Source organism: Hipposideros armiger, unplaced genomic scaffold (genome assembly GCF_001890085.2).
Source record: "Hipposideros armiger isolate ML-2016 unplaced genomic scaffold, ASM189008v1 scaffold_502, whole genome shotgun sequence".
NCBI classification, from domain to species: domain Eukaryota; kingdom Metazoa; phylum Chordata; class Mammalia; order Chiroptera; family Hipposideridae; genus Hipposideros; species Hipposideros armiger.
The window spans coordinates 842,234-857,877 of NW_017731852.1; the positions used below are offsets into that span (position 1 = coordinate 842,234).

At 55.3% G+C, this 15,644-nt stretch overlaps 2 protein-coding genes across 4 annotated transcripts in view; one reads left to right on the forward strand and one right to left on the reverse strand.

The window, feature by feature from the left end:
• Positions 1–1,066: 1,066 nt before the first annotated feature.
• LRRC8E (leucine rich repeat containing 8 VRAC subunit E) lies at positions 1,067–9,279 on the reverse strand. 3 transcript variants are annotated; one of them, XM_019667597.1, is made up of 3 exons: positions 9,207–9,279; positions 5,695–5,837; positions 1,067–4,794 (listed from the first exon to the last, which is right to left on the reverse strand). In XM_019667597.1, the coding sequence occupies exons 2-3, from the start codon at positions 5,830–5,832 to the stop codon at positions 2,551–2,553; spliced, it is 2,382 nt and encodes a 793-aa protein (XP_019523142.1). In that variant the 5' UTR covers positions 5,833–5,837; positions 9,207–9,279; the 3' UTR covers positions 1,067–2,550. The 3 variants fall into 3 exon arrangements, with proteins under 3 accessions (XP_019523142.1, XP_019523143.1, XP_019523141.1); XM_019667598.1 differs by having other exon boundaries at positions 9,203–9,232; XM_019667596.1 differs by lacking the exon at positions 9,207–9,279 and adding an exon at positions 6,008–6,510.
• Positions 9,280–15,266: 5,987 nt separating this feature from the next.
• Positions 15,267–15,644, forward strand: part of PRR36 (proline rich 36) — a 4,658-nt gene continuing 4,280 nt past the window's right edge. The window contains exon 1 of the mRNA XM_019667599.1: positions 15,267–15,343. The gene's annotated coding sequence lies outside the window, so the exon portion shown is untranslated. The remainder of the gene's footprint in view (positions 15,344–15,644) is intronic.

Consider the following 15,644-nt stretch of genomic DNA (forward strand, 5'->3'; position numbering starts at 1 on the left):
AAAATCTCCGCCGTGGTGCGCACGCGCGTGTTTCCCGAACTCCGGTGAACGGCGCTGTGTGGAAACCACAATCACCGTTCTGCGGAGAGCGGTGGGCGGGGAAAGACGGTCAAGCTTAGGAGACGAGGTCTCGCGCGTGGCGTTTGCTGCGCATTCCTGGCTCTTGGGGAATTGTGGAGCGTGGTCGCCTAAGTCTTCTTTTTGCTCTTTCTGACTGTGCCTTTTCTGGCACCCACGCCCTCTCAGAATTGCCTTTCTTGCCTTGAACATGACATACTTTATTAGGATCCCTGTTACGTTTAATTGTTGCCTCCTCACCATAATTTAGGCATCCTTTCTATTTCAGCAGGCTCAGGGTTAGCCAAGGACAGGTGGGAGGGGCGGCGTAGGGCTAGGGTCCAGCGGTGTGACCTCTGACCTCGGCGGCAGGGCCATGGTCAAGGCTAGAGAGTTAAAGGTAAGACTGGCGTGGGACATTTTAAGACGTTTTCCCTATCTGCCTTGCCCCCAGAATGTGAGCCCAGCTCCTGGACAATGCAGAAGACTGGCCCTGGGGTTAGGCGTCTCTGCCTGGTGTCCCTGTAGCCTAAATATTCTTTTTTTTTTTTTTTTAAAGATTTTTATTGGGGAATTGGGGGATGGGAACAGTGCTGGGGAATTGGGGGAAGGGGAACAGACAAGTTGCTGTTGTTTTGCTCTTCAGTCTAGCTGTGGAGGACGTTGCCCCACTGGCCCAAGTTGGCACCATCATTGCGCTCTTCCCGGGCGAGGCAGATTAGTCGCCGGCTTCTGGACGGCCGCTCACGCTGGCTGCTGGCCGCTCACGCTGGCTGCTGGCTACACACGGTAGCCCATGGTAACCCACTGCCACAGGGGCTGCAGCCTACGCCGTCGCTGGTGACTCACGGCAGCCCAGCTCCAGGTCGAGCCGTTGTTCAGCATCTTAGCTGTGGAGGGCAGTGTCACTGGCCCTCATATGTGGGATCCGAACCGGGGCCCTCTGGCATCCCAAGCCAGCTCTTAACCATCGCGCCACTCGGCCGACCCTAAATATTCTTTTAATTGGTTTGAAGGGTGCTGGGAAAATGTCCCCATCTGGAATCCTGGGCCCATGGAGAGCAGCTTGCCTCTGCTCTTAGGTGCCAGGAGGAAGATTGCATTCTGCAGATACCTTGGAGGGGGCCAAGCTCAGGTCAGGTTCAGGCAGGCTCTGCCTAGTGCCCTGCCCACTCCTGGTCCAGCTGAGGGGACCCCTCTGATGATGACTTATAGGTGGAGCAGATACAAAAGTATGGAGTCAGGAGGACAATAGGGAAGGTACAAGAAAAGAGGTTCCCCAGGAAAAAAGGTAGACAGAAGATGCTACCTAATTTTTTCTGGTTAGCTGAGGTCTCCTCACCCCCTTCTGTGCCTCTGACCCAGGACAAAGACTCATACCCTTGACTGTGGCACATGTCACCACTTGCCTGTAATTGGTCTGGTGAAATGGAAAGCTTAGACAGCGACAGGTGTGGACACGAGATCAGAATGACAGTTCTGATAATTAGTACTATTTATTAAGCACCAACTGATACATGCTTTCTCACACAGGAAACATTCAAAAGACAAAGTCCCTGCCAGTCCTCAGAAAAATATACCCTCCACAGCAGGTGTTCTTAACTTGGTGTCTGCCATCCTTAGGACATCCATGAATAGCCCTCTGGGGGAGGGGGCAGAATCTGTTGACTACCTGAAGTTGTTTGCAGAATTGTGCATGAATTTGTACACGAGCATTTTCATGAAGAAGGAGGTGCCCAGCTTTCATCAGACTCTCAAAGGGCCTAGGGACCTAAAAAGGGTTCCGAGTCCCTGCTCTAGATATCCAGATATCTCCCAACATACAGGCCTAGGACCACCTGCGTCAATTACCTGGAGTGCTTATTTACAGGCAAGTTCCTGGCCTCCAGCCAAAGCTTCTGAGTCAGTCTTTCAGGGGTGGCGCCTGGGATGTTTGTTTTGGAAATGTTGATTTTGATGCATAGCCAAATAAGAGACCCATGTTTCTGAGTGCAGGTGTCCATGGCAATCAACTTAAAAATAAGGGATTAACATCAAAGTGAGGGCAGTGTGTACTGGTTCCTTGTATCTGTGCCCTACTTGGGAGAGAACCCCAGATATAAGCTGTTTTGGTGGGGGGGGGGGAAGGATTGAAATCCTATTGGGATGTTTCTCCACTCCCTTCTGTTGCACTGATTGAGCTAGAATGTCCAGGGGGAGGCAGCAGTCTGGCCCAGGGCTTGGGGCAGGCCGGCCAGCTAAAGACAGAGGTGTGGTTTTGGTCTAAGAATTCTATGACTTAGTTAATCCCTCCATAACATTCTACCCCAAATCCACAGACTCCCGTCTCCCCAGACAAACCAGTCCAAGGATCTTGCATGGGCCCCACAGACTGACATGTCTGCTCCTCCTCTCCTGGCCTGGGTCCACCTGGCCACCTCCCTTGAAGACATTGGCAGTTTTGGGGACGGAAGTATCCAGAAGGCCTCTACTTCAACATGCCCCTCCCTGGCTTTACTCCTCCTCCATCTTCTCCCGAACCTCTGCTGGCAAGCCCTCATAAAGGGTGTCCTCCACCAGGAGCCCTGCCTTCTTGAGCCCCCTACAGTTGCCCAGTTCTTCTGGCAGTGCCTCCAACCGGTTGCCCTTGAGCTCCAGGCGGCTGAGGGCACTGAGGGCCCCCACCTGGGGCGACAGATAACTCAGGTGGTTGTAGCCCAGGAGCAACGTCCGCAGCTTGCTGCAGAAGAAGAGCTCGTCGGGCAGGTCCTCCAGAGCATTGTAGGAGAGAGCCAGGTGCTGCAGGTTCTGAAGGAGACCCAGCTCCGGTGGCAGGGAGTGCAGCCCATTGTGGGAGACATCCAACAGGCGGAGACCAGAGCACATGCCCAGCTGGGTGGGCAGGGTCTCCAGCTTGTTGTGGCTGAGGTAGAGCTGCTCGAGGACCCGGAGCTTACGTACGTGCTCGGGGACATAAGCAATCTGGTTGTGCCATAGCCTGAGCGTGACCAGCTTGCGACAGTGCTGGAAACTGAGGATCTCCTCAATGGACCGCAGGTGGTTGTCCTTGAGGTCAAGTTCCTGCAGGGCGCCCAGGCTGAAGACAGCATGGGGGATGCGCTCCAACCCACAGGCCACCAGTTCCAGCTCCCGCAGCACTGTCAGCTTCTTGAGGCTGTTAAGTGCCAGCAGGCGGGCCCCGTCATTGTGCAGGCTAAGACGCTGCAGGTGGCCAGCCACGTCGGTCACGCTGGCTGGGACCTTGCCGGCGTTGCTCCGCAGAGACAGCACCTTGAGCTGCTTCAGCTCCCGGAGGCTCTCGAGGGTGGCCGCCCGAGCCAGCTCTGGGGGAAAGAGCCCCTCAAGGTGCAGCTCCTCTAGGCTGCGCAGCCCGAACACCCAGAGGGGCACCTCACGGAGCTCCTCACACTTGACACGGATGACCTTCAAGCGGTCCCGCAGGAAGATCTGCGAGGAGAAGGGCAGCCTGGCGGGTGAGTGGATCAAGCTGAGCTCCTGCAGGTAGACCAGCTGTGACAGGCCCGGAGGGAAGGTGATATCACAGATGGCCTCCAGCCGAAGCGCCTCCACCTCGCTGAGCTCAAAGACAGTGTCAGGCAGTCCTGGAAGCATGCAGAGGGCCAGCTCCAGCTGGCCCTTGGCATTGCGCTGCAGCTTCTGCCGAAGCTTCTCAGGTGTCCACTCATGGTTGAGGTTGAGCTGCTTCAGACGGCTCTCGCTGACCTCAGAGAGGAAGACGGCAAAGCGCTTGGAGTAGAGCGGGTCGTACTGGTCGATGAGGTGCAGCATGAAGGCGAAGTCGTTCTTGACGTCGGGAATGTCACCCATGCCAGTCTCCTCCCGCACGGAACGGAAGGAGTACTCCTTGAGGGGCCGGTGGAAGAGCCAGTAGAGTGTATAGAGGCAGGTGACCCCGTAGACACACACAAACGAGATGTAGCAGAAAGCCAGCTTGGAAAACAGGTGGGCCTTGGTGTGGTTGCAGCAGAAGCTGGCATAGCCCGTGAACCTAGAGGTCTCCACCGTGCAGGTCACCACGAAGCTGATCTTCTCCACATAGATCAGGTTGTAAACCAGGATGGCAAAGAACTTGCAGACTTTGAGCACCATCTGCCGGATGTACATGGTGTATAAAATGTCCCCCTCTTCCACGTGCACACGGAATTTCTTGACCTTCTCAAACAGGGCTTTGGCCTGCTCGCCCTCCTTCTTGTCCAACAGTGTGACGGCTGGTGGCTCAGTCACCACCTTCTCAGGCTCTGCCAGCACCTTCTCCTTCTCACCCTCCCCTGCCTTCCCTGGTCCTGCCTGGGCTTCAACAGTTGCTATCGCTCGTCCAGCGGCGTGGCCCTTTCGGTTCTCCCCGGAGACCTCGGAAAGGGCCCGTGTGGTCCATGGTGAATCGAAACACTTGCCCAGGATGGAGGTGAAGTGTTCGATCTTGGAGCTGGTGCCAGGGAACTTGAACCAGAAGCTGGTGCAGACCATGAAGATGAGCGTGTGAATGACAACCAGGTAGGGGAAGTACTTGGGGTACCAGTGGAGGGCCTCCTCATAGCAGAGCTGGTTAATGAAGCTGTACTGCTGCAGGTCCAGGTTGTTCTTGAGGCCGTTCACCTCCTGGAGACCCCCCATCTGCTTGGAGACCCCCTGCAGCAGCAGTTGCTGACACGGGGCCTCTGACAAGTTCTCCCGGGGTTCATGACTGGGCAGACAGATGATCTTGTCCTGTGTCACCTGGGGGTGGGGGGATTGGGAGAGAAGTAGACTGAGGTGGGAGGCCCCAATCAGACTGTCCCCGACTAGCTATGACTTTGGAAGAGTCACTAAACCTGAGCATCGGTCTTTGAAAAAGAGTTGGGTTGAATTGTGTCCTCCCAAAAGATGTTGAAGTCCTAACCCCCAATACCTGTGAATGTGGCCGTGTTTGGAAATAGTCTTTGCAGAGCAGATGTAATCAAGTTAAGATGGGGTCATTAGGGCGGGCCCTAAACCAATATGACGGTGTCCTTTTAAAAAGGGAAAATCTGAACACACACACACACACACACACACACACACACACACACACACACACAGAGGGAAGATGCTATGAAGACAGAGGAAGAACATCATCTATAAACCAAGGAATGTCCGAGGCCACCAGAATCAAGGACAGTGGCATGGAACAGATTCTCCCTGACATCCCTGGAAAGGAACCAACCCTGTCAACACTTTGATTTCAGTCTTGTAGTCCAGAACTGTAAGACAATAAATTTCTGTTTAAGCCACCCAGTTTGTGGTATTTTGTTATGGCATCCTTAGCAAACTAATAAAGTTAACTGCAGTTCTTTCTAGGTTCCAGGGACGAAATTATTATAAAAGTATAGACTGCCATAGCTATGCGCAGAACTTTAGTGCTGCTGCCAGTGGAAACGGGAAAGGAAAGGTCAGGATTGGTCGGCAAGAATAGGGACCTCTGGCTTTCTCTTCCTTGGGTATAACAGGAAGACTTCTGGAATTCCCTAGCTCTGCCCTCCAGACCACGCCCTCTAACGCCCGCCTCTCCAGCAAATCCCACCCCTATGCGGACCCCGCCTCTCCTGTCTATCATTCAGGCCCTACCTCCTGCAGGTCCCGCCCCTGCTCGCCACTTACCTGGAGGGTGCAACCGAAGACCCCGATCATGAGCATAGCCACCGTGAGGTATTCAGCCAGCACGTCCCACCAGGGTTTGAGCAACTTGAAGGCTGGCTGCTGCTCAGAAAACTGCTTGAACTCAGCCACCGGAATCATCCTGCCTATGGGAGAGGAAAAGGCGGGGGTGCAGAGACTCTCCGGCAGTGGAGCGGGGTGGTGGGCCCCCTGGGAGCCAGATACAGGCCTCTGCTCTGGATCTGCGTTCTGCCCTGCCCAAATCTGGCAAAACCCAGGAACTGTGTGTCCCCTTCCCCTCTCCCCCAGATCTCACCTCCTTCCTCAAGCAGGTACCGTTCACACCACTTCTGCTCCCCAAGACCTGGGGATATGAATCTGCTCCGATATGAAGCTGCCTGCCCTCTCAGAGCTCCAGAGGGGCTGTGCACAGGGCTGCTGTCCCCCAGCTAGCCATGTGACCTCCCTTCTCCCAGAGCCCCAGCATCTCCTTCTACCCTTGACACACGTGGAGCCTGAACACTCCCTCTCTGCTGTCTTGACTCCAGACACCCAATGTCCCGGTGTCCAATCCTGGCTCTTTCCCACTGGACAAGAGGACGTCCCAAGGCTCAGGACTTCCGGAGAGGCCAGCCACCCCCCTTGAGGGGAGCTTGGGGCACCACCTCCAACCTCCAACCGGAAAAGCCGGCTGGAGCCTGGCTCTGGTTACAGGCCCCAGGGGCAGGGAGTGGCAAAACTGAAGGCGGGTCAGCCCTGGGGGGTGGTGTGATTGGGACACCTAGGTTTCTAGAGGGGCTAGTGCCCAGAATCAGAGGCAGAAAACAGGTACCTGGGCTCTGAGAGGCAGGGGTGGGGGGGGGGGGGGGGTGCCACGGTGGGTAAGACTGTGGCAGAGGATCAAGAAATGAAAAACGTTCAGGGAAAAAGCCAAGGAGACACCTACAAGTGGGACAGGGCTGGGCTGCCAGGCTCCTGGGCTGCCAGGCTCCTGGGCGGCCGGCCCACTGTCTGTCCCTGGGTTTCATTTTAGACCAAGGTATCATTATTCCAGATACAGATGCCAGGCGCAAGTCTCACAGGGGTTTGGCCACTAGCTAGGACCCGGGAGCCTCCCTCTTCCTCCCTCCTCAAGTCTGGAGGTGGAAGGAGAGGGAGGCAGCAAGGCCCCCTCTACCTCTGAGGATGCTCCTAGGCCACCCGCCCCTCCCAGCACCTGTGGTCCCCAATCTGCAGCCCTCATTTTCTCCCAAAGCATTCCTGGAGCCTGCTGTCCTCATCCTGATAGCCTGTCCCTGGCGCAGGCTGGGCAAGGAAGGGAGCATCTGGGCTTCCAGCCGGTCCTCCAGCCCTCCCTCCACCCATCTCCAGGAGAGAACCTGACCCCTGTCCCACACCTTAGCCAATCACTCTGACACCTCCACTCCTCCCTTTTCAGTCCCCTCGTCCCTTGAAAGCTTTGGTGTGACCCCTGGATGAGGACTATGTGGGAGTGGATGGGGATACAGGACTCAGGTCCCACCCACTTAGTGTCATCAGAGGCTCCCTCTTCTGTACTGGGATGGAGATGGTCTCGCAAGTGACAGGCACATGTCTGCCCACACCCGGGCTCCAGGGCCCCCTGACTCAGTCCCTGACTCACCCAGCACCAGGCACACGTAAGGACATGCACAGAGAACACAAGATCCTTCACGCAGTGGCCCATCTGTCATGCTCAGTTTTACACCATCCTGAACAAAAAAACTTGAGTAAAAATGCCCCAGTGCATCCCAGCCAGCCTGTTGCCAGGGAATCTGATAGAAACATACCTACCCAGGGCATCTCAATAGGCCCCAGTGGCTGAAAGTACATTGCAGCCACTAAAAGGGACACCTGGGGTCATTCTGAAGTGTGCACATTGGTGCATGTGGGCATGAATGCAAGTACACACATTAGCTGAGGGCAAACCCAGGACCAGGAAGCCACCACACACCAGTCCCAGTCACCCACTGTTGCCCCTGCCTGCAAGGGACACTGCTCAGCTACTTAACCTAACAACAGTAGCTCTGGGGGCTGCGGCAGAAATGCCACACAGAATCAGGGGCTAACTTATTGCCTGAGTCCCTGCCACCCTTCAGGACCCATCTCATAATGGTGCAAGCTCCGCCACCTGCCATCCCGGGTCCACAAAGGCAAGAAGGCAGAGAGCCCCAAGGTCCCCAACAGATGGCCCAGAGGCTCCCATGGAACAAGGTGCATACACAACACCATCAGAGGCAGGCACGGGGGTTATCATTATGTGTCTCTATGACTCAAACTCGATTGTCAGAACCTGCCATTAAGATTCCGCAGACATAAGGCTGGCCCCCACTTTGTCTGAGCAGGGCTAGTGGGAGGGTCCGGAGAAAAGGACTTTCAAGATGGGGAAGAACCCCAAGAAAAACAACAATGGAGACACACATGCAACTTAAAGCCACCAGACACTTTCAATGCCTCATTTTATCGGAACTCGGTGAGTGTGGGAACCCTTTTTTCCAGACTCAAAGGGAGGGAAATAACTTGCTCTAGGTTTCACAGCTACAAATGGCATTTGAGGCGCAACCCTAAGTCCCATCTGTCTGACTGCATGCACTCTGTTTCATTTTGGGAGAAAATCTCTTGCTGAGACCAGCACCTTTGCCAAAAGAACCTCAGTGGAGGGTTCCAGCAGAGGAGAGCTGGGGGGCTGGCTGCTCTGCATGCCAGGCTGGAGCGGGGCTTCTCTGCCAGTCTAGGATCAGGTATATGCCCCCTACTCAGCCTTAGCTTCGCCCATCCACACCTTACTCTTGCTTCTCCCCTCTCAGGCCTTCCCCCAAGCCCCCAGCTTGCCTCCAAACACATGGTGATGGCGGATGTTCCTGCTCTAGCCCCTGTCCCCACCCACAGCCCATGCTAAGGGGCAAGGAAGACACAGTGGCAGTTGTCAGCCCTGGAACAGGCTTCGGAGGGCACAAGGTCCAAACTTTGACTTTTACACAACAGAGAAACTGAGGTGTGGGTGGGGGACGGTGGTCCTTTAGTAGCATATCTTGGCCGAGGCCCCATGCCTGGGGACTCCCAGCCTAGTACTTTTCCAAGCTACCCTGCCAGGATTTGGGGGTCTGTGGAATCTTGAGGTTCAGGAGTCCCAGAGGGGGAAGCTGGCGAGACCCCCAAGTGGTGGCTCCGAGGCCTTGAGGGGCTCACAGATATGAGTTGTCTCTGTTTTCTCAGCGGCCAAGGAGAGAGGAACATGATCAAGACCCCTGGCGTTGCCACCAGCCTGTTGGTCTTCAATCGGCCCTTGGCCAGGCCTGCCGGGCCTCTGAACAGCGTCCTTGGCCTGGCCAGGGCCTACCCTCTTTCTGCCCTCACCCCCTCCCCAGCTCCCCTGTGCCCCTGACGGTGGCTGCGGACTCAGGCCACAGTGCCAGCCAGCACCTAGGACGGTTTTCCCTTGGGCCCGACCCTCACTCCGCCACCCAGTCCCCAGGGGCGGAGAGCCACTTACTCACCGCTAGGGGAGGACGCTGGGCCCAACTCCTGGGTCCCTGGAAGCGGAGCAGTCGGGGCTCCCGCGGAGTTAGTTCCCGGGCCAGCCTGGGTGAGTCAGGGCGGGCGGGACAGGAGCCGGGATCCGCCCCGCCTGCCCCGCCCACCTGACGTCTCGGCCCTGCCTCCCTCAGGGCGCTCCCAGGTGGCCCCGACTCTTCGTGCCCGGGGATCGCTGGAGGAGGGCGACCCTAATCCTGCTCTTCCCGAGGTGGGCCAGGGCCCGGCCCCAGGAGCAGGAGCCTTGAACTCTGGGCTCGGCTGCCATGGGGCAAGACCTGGACTGGGACATACTGAAGGGGTCGGAGGCGCACCCAAAGCCTGCAACACCCTTTTGGGAACCAGGCTGTATAGACTCGGTCAGAAAGTGTGAAAGGGCCTCCTCCTCCCCCCACCCCAAGGTGCAGCCACCTGGTTTTGAGGAACCTGCAACCAAGGTCCAGGGGAGAAGGAGGGGACTTCCTCCTTCCTGCTCTGACCACCCAGTCAGGAAAGCCAAGCAGAAAGGGGCTGCTTGCCTGTCTGACCCTGCCCAGCCTTGAGGCTGGCCCTCCACTGGGAGAAGATGGGAATTAGCTGCACCCAGGTCCTTGGGTGGGGGTGGGTCGGTGCAGAGGCCAGAGGGGCTCTGAATCCTGGGGCTAGAGTCCAGACTGGGAGGCTGGCTTCTAGAAAGGATCATTCTGCCTCCCCACCCCACTCTTCTCCCTGGTGCTCAACCTTTCCTCCCTACCCAGGGAGGCTTGCGCTGGGTCTTAGACTCACCAATGGCCCAATTCAGCCCAGAGGTCTGTGTGAATGAACCTTGATCTGCTTTGTCTACAAAACAAGGAGGAGGATTTAGACTAGAGTGGGAGAGTGAAACCCCTTCCCAACTTGGCCCCAAAATTCACCAGCTCAGCAACCTCCTGAGACCTGAAACCTTGAAGGTTGGGACTCTCTAAACTTAGGTTCCTCTGTGAAACCCGGCAACAGGTGCTACCCTCTAGGACGCAACCCTGTAAAGTCCTGGGCTCCCTCTCCTTCAATGGCCTCTTCTTGCCTCCAGAGAAGCTCCGTGGTATCCACGCCCTGGAGTTTGTTTCCAGCTTGGTTCTGGAATGAGCATCCAGCTTGGCACACTTGTGCACGAGTCTGAGGTCACTGGCCTGGAAGCCTCATGAATCCCAGACACAGGTCTCTTTGGCTCTCTGCTGTGTCCCCAGCACTTGATATGGTGCCAGGCACACAGTTGTGGGCATTCAGTTAATGATGGGTGGGTGGATGCTTGAGGTGTTATCTTAATTCTGGTTCTGGTTGCAGGCTGTGAGACAAGGAATTGGATGCAAATCATTTATCTGGAATGTGACCCCCACAAGCACTAATGATGGGGCAGTGGGGAGATGAGACTGGGAAGGGAAGGGAAGAGCAAGCCTTAATGAGGGTACATCTATGAGAATGAATGAGCAGGTTGCTACTGTGGGCAACTGGGGCTCCGTTCTTCTGAGGAGCTCTGGGCAATGGTGGAAGGCACACTTCCCCAGTTGTCCCACCAAGGGGCAAGAGAGTTGAAATATTGATGCACCAGGTCCTGTCTGTCTTGGCTGAGGGGTGCTCTGGAGAAGGGGGATGTAGGGATGTTACCTCCCAGCCACTTCCGACTTTCCCTGCACATGAGGACCATGGGTGCTCAGGTTATATGGAGGGGGCATCTGCCACAGTATAGACGCTTGAGTGGAATGGCTGGGTCATAAGACACACATATTCACAATGCTTTCCAGTTGTTCTCCAGAAAGGCTGCCTGCTTTATGTTCCCATTGGTAATGTGTGAATTTTCCCACATGGATAATACCCAGCCTTTTACAAAAAATTGTGGGAAAATATATATAACATAAAATTTACCATCTTAACCTTTTTTTAAGATTTTATTGGGGAATTGGGAAAGGGGAACAGTGTTGGGGAATTGGGGAAGGGAAACAGCCAAGTTGTTGTCCTTCAATCTTAGTTGTGGAGGACACAGCTAGCTCAGTTCCAAGTCCAGTCGCCATCTGGCCACCTGTCAGCAGCTCGCGGCTGCTCACCTCAAGGGGCCATGTTCATTAGTTGCGGGAGTCGAACCGGCAACCTTGTTGTTAGAAGCACGTGCTCTCACCAGCTGAGCCATCCTGCCACCTGTTGGCAGCTCAGCGGCCACTCAGCTCAGGCGCAGCTCACTGGCCCATGTAGGAATCGAATCAGTGACCCTGTTGCTCAGAGCTCACGCTCTTAACCAACTGAGCCACTTGGCCGGCCCCCATCTTAACCATTTTTAAGTGTACAACTCAGTTGCATTAAGAGCACTCACGATGTTGTGGAACCATCCCCACCATCCATCTCCAGAACTTTCTCATCTTCCCAAACTGAAACTGTCCCCATTAAACACTAACTCCCCTCCCCTCCCCAGCCCCTGGCCCCACCATCTACTTCCTGTCTCTATGAGTCTGACTCCTCTGAGGACCTCATACAAGGGGAATCACAGTGTTTGTCCTTCTGTGTCTGGCATATTTCACTGAGCATCATGTCCTCAGGGGTCTTTCATGTTGTAGCAGGTGTCAGAATTTCCTTCCTTTTTAAGGCTGAATAATCTTCCGTTTTATATATATATATATATATATATTATATATATATATATATATATATATATATATATATACACATATATCTCACATTTTGTTTATCCATTCATCCATCGATGGGCACTTGGGCTGTTTCCACCTTTTGGCCATTGTGGATAATGCTGCTGTGAACATGAGTGTGTAAATATCTCCTGGAGTCCCTGCTTTCAATTCTTTTGGGTGGACTTGCTGGATTATATGTAGTTCTGTTTAATTTTTTGAGGACCCTGCATACTGTCTTTCACATTTTACATTCCCACCAACAGTATACAAGGTTTTCCATTTCTCCACATTTTCACCAACACTTGTATTTAATACCCAGCTTCTAAGAACCTCAGATAGTTAGCTAGCTGCATAACAAATTACCCCCAAATCTAGCAGCTTGAAACAGCAAGCACTCATTGTCTCACAGTTTCTGAGTCAGGAATCTGAGAGTGGCTACAATGGGTGGTTCAACAGTCTGCCTCCCCCACCAGCCCCCAGAAATGACTGATTTGTTTCTGTCATTATAGATTAGCTTGCATTTTCCAGAATGTTCTATAAATGGAATCATACAATGAATGCTGTGTGTGTGTGTTTCTTTCTCTCTGTGGCTTTTTTTGTTTAGCAGAATGTTTTTGAGATGTGTCCCTGTTTTTTGTTTGTTTGTTTTGTTTTTTTTTTAAAGATTTTATTGGGGAATTGGGGGAGGGGAACAGAAAAGTTGCTGTCCTTTTGTTCTTCCGTCTAGTTGTGGAGGACGTCGCTTCACTGGCCCATGTTGGTATCATCATTGTGCTCTTCCCAGGTGAGGCAGATCGGTCGCTGGCCTCTGGACGGCAGCTCATGGCGGCTCTTGGCAGCTCACATTGGCTGCCGGCCGCTCATGGTAGCTTATGGCAGCCCACTGCAGCTTCACTGCAGCCTACGCCATCGCCAACGACTCACGGCAGCCCAGCTCCAGGTCGAGCTGTTGTTCACCATTTTAGCTGTAGAGGGCAGTGTCGCTGGCCCTCATGTGGGATCCGAACCGGGGCCCTGCTGCTCAGAGCCGGCGTCCCAAGCCAGCTCTTAACCAACGCACCACTTGGCTGGCCCATGTGTCCCTGTTTTGAGTGTCTTGGTAGTTTGTTGCTTTTATTGCTGAGGAGTACGTTTGGTTTGTGCAATCTGTCCCCCTGTTGATAGACCAAATTTGAAGAATGTTCTTCTATGAGGGTAGAGTCCAGATCTCAGTGAAATTCAGGATGGGTTCAGTTAAGCCTTGGAAGGGCCCTTATACCATTGAAAACAGGAGGGCAAGCCTCTGGCAGGCAGATGTGACTCAGGGAGGCAATGCTGGTGGATGGGTGGGCGGGGAGGCAGGGGAACCAGGCAGCTGTCATGCCAGAAGGGGCTCACACAGGTGACCCTCAGTAGACCTGGGAAGGAGGTGAGACAAGAATGATCCAATCTGGAGGGGAGTGCCCTGGGGGACTGTGAGGAGTGTCTCTCCCAGGCTGGAGGGAGGTTTCATTGAAATGGTGGGTTCTGAAGATCGCTTCCACTGGTCAAAGCAGGGTATTTAGTCCTAACCCTCGCCTCTCTCACTTTCTTCCATTTCCTGAACCTCAACTGTGGGCACAACTACTGAATTAAGAAAACCCAAACGCCTGCTTCTGGCCACACCTGAGTGTTCTGGACTGGTTCCAGGCTACTAATAACCAAGGTCTTGGCTGGTCAAGCACTGGTGGTTATTATGAATTGCAAGATACCTTACAGGACCTGGAAGCTACATAGCATACCTGGGGCCACACAGTGTGGTTATGGGGGGATGGGGAGCGAGGGAGAGGGAGAGGGAGAGCATGAAAGCAAGCGACCTGGAGTTCTGCTTTTGGTGGGGTAGAATGTGGGGGCCTAGGGTTTTGTGAGCTCACTTTTTATTGATTAATTTAAAGCACGGGAACACGGGAAGAAAACAAAAGCGGTCCAGTTATTGAAATCAACCAAGATGTCTAAAATAAAGAGACTCAGTAGGAGAGGCAGCCTGGCTTTCCATCCAGTGTAGCTGGCAATGTGTTTACTGGAGATGGCCATCCTTGAGGTGGATGCCTCTGCAATCAAAGCTTAAGTCAGGCACTTGCATTACAAAAAAGATAAAACCCAACTGTCACGGCTTACACTACACCTAGTTAAGTTCATCCTCCCCTCCCTCCCATGACAGGTTCACCCTGGTACTAACTGCCACCCTGTGCTTTGTGGAAGCCTCTTGAGTTCCAGGTGGGGATGAGCTGCTCCTGTAGTGCGTGCATGTGTGTGTGTGTGGGGGGGGTGGGGCAGAGAGAGCCGGTTCTTTGGGATGGGGTAGAGGGCGGCTAAGTGTCTGGAAAGATAAGGCCTGGGGCAGAAAGCACAGTGTGTGTGGTGGGGGACACGGAAGCGTGGAAAGGCGCCTGATGTCCGCTGGCCAGCATAGCACACCTGAGGATGGCCATCTCCCGCTTCACACTCCCACCCCCTCCACGCCACAGTCCCCTATCACGTTCCTCCAACTGAGACCCCTGCCCAAGTTGGTAAAGTCTCCGATATGACACCTCCCACCCCCACCAGCTGGGCTGGAAAACCTCTGATGGGATCTTCTCTACTCCTTTATGCACCCGTTTTGACACCTCCCAACCTCCCATAATCTTGGTTGCCCAAAGCCTGGCTCTGGGCTAGGATGCCTTTACTGACCTGACCTCACCGCTTCATGTGACCTAAGAGGGTGTGAAGGGTGGGGGTGCCCTGCCCTGCAGAAAAGATTGGGTCACCTCTCACCATACTCAATCTCTCCCTCTTGACCTTCCTTTCTTCCTCTCTTCTCCCAAATCCGGGTTCTGCCCCTAAATTCCCAGGGCTGCATTCTCCTAGTAGTCCCCCCATCCCAGGTAGGGGTTTTGCTGGGGTCTGGGAAAAGCCTTTGGGTGTGAGAGGGGCGGATGCCTCCAGCGGTCCTGGGGGTTAAAGGGGTGGGTGTGTGGCCTCCAGGGACACCGGCCTCCAGGGACACCGAGCGGTCGGATTGGTCGATGGGGCGAGAGGCGCTATGGTCCTGCCCCCGAAGGGCCAGGAAAGGTGTGTGTGTGTGTGTGTGTGTGTGTGTGTTGGGGGTGTGTGTGTGTTGGGGGGAGGAGGCAGGGTCAGTGACCTCAAGGAATTCCCTCCTCTTCCGAATCCCCTCGGGTTGGGTAGCGGGTACTCTGGCGCAGCCGCGGAGCAGCCTCCCCTCCCTCCAGCGCGCGCCTCCCTCCGCACCACCCTGGCGCGCTCCCGCCGCCTCCCGGGCCTGGATCCGGCGCGTGCGCTCGGGTCTCCCCAGATCGTGGCGGAGGGGCGGGCCCGGCTCCCGGCGCCACTGCCTGCAGCACCCCCCTCCTCTCGCCTGTCCGTTGCTTGCGGCCGCCGAGGCGCTGCCACCCAGCCCCACCCCAGGCGACCCTGCGTGGAGCCGCGGGAGACCCGAGCGGGAGGTCAGCGCGGCGGCAGCAGGTGGAAGGGGCGGCGCGGACCGGGTCCGGCTGGGGGAGGGGGACGCTCTTGAGACGCGGTTCTTTGTCTCCCCGAGCCCGTGCGCGGGCAGCCGGGGTTGCTCCTCCCGGCAGGTGCCGGCATCCCTCCGGGCTGGCGAGGGGACCCGAGCGTGCGCTTCTGTCCCCCCCACCCCACCCCATCTGGAGTCTGTGGCAGCCCCCTGTCCCCGAGGCTGCTAGGGGTAGGGGCGTAGATCTCAGATCCTGAAAGGGAGCAAAGGCGAGGGGGTGGGTGGGGGTG

Excerpts from the sequence above, each read along its gene's own strand:
- LRRC8E (XM_019667597.1), bottom strand. The coding sequence starts at position 5,832 with ATGATTCCGGTGGCTGAGTTCAAGCAGTTTTCTGAGCAGCAGCCAGCC. Across the intron at positions 4,795-5,694 it reads TCTTCGGTTGCACCCTCCAG|GTGACACAGGACAAGATCAT; the intron begins GTAAGTGGCGAG and ends CCCCACCCCCAG.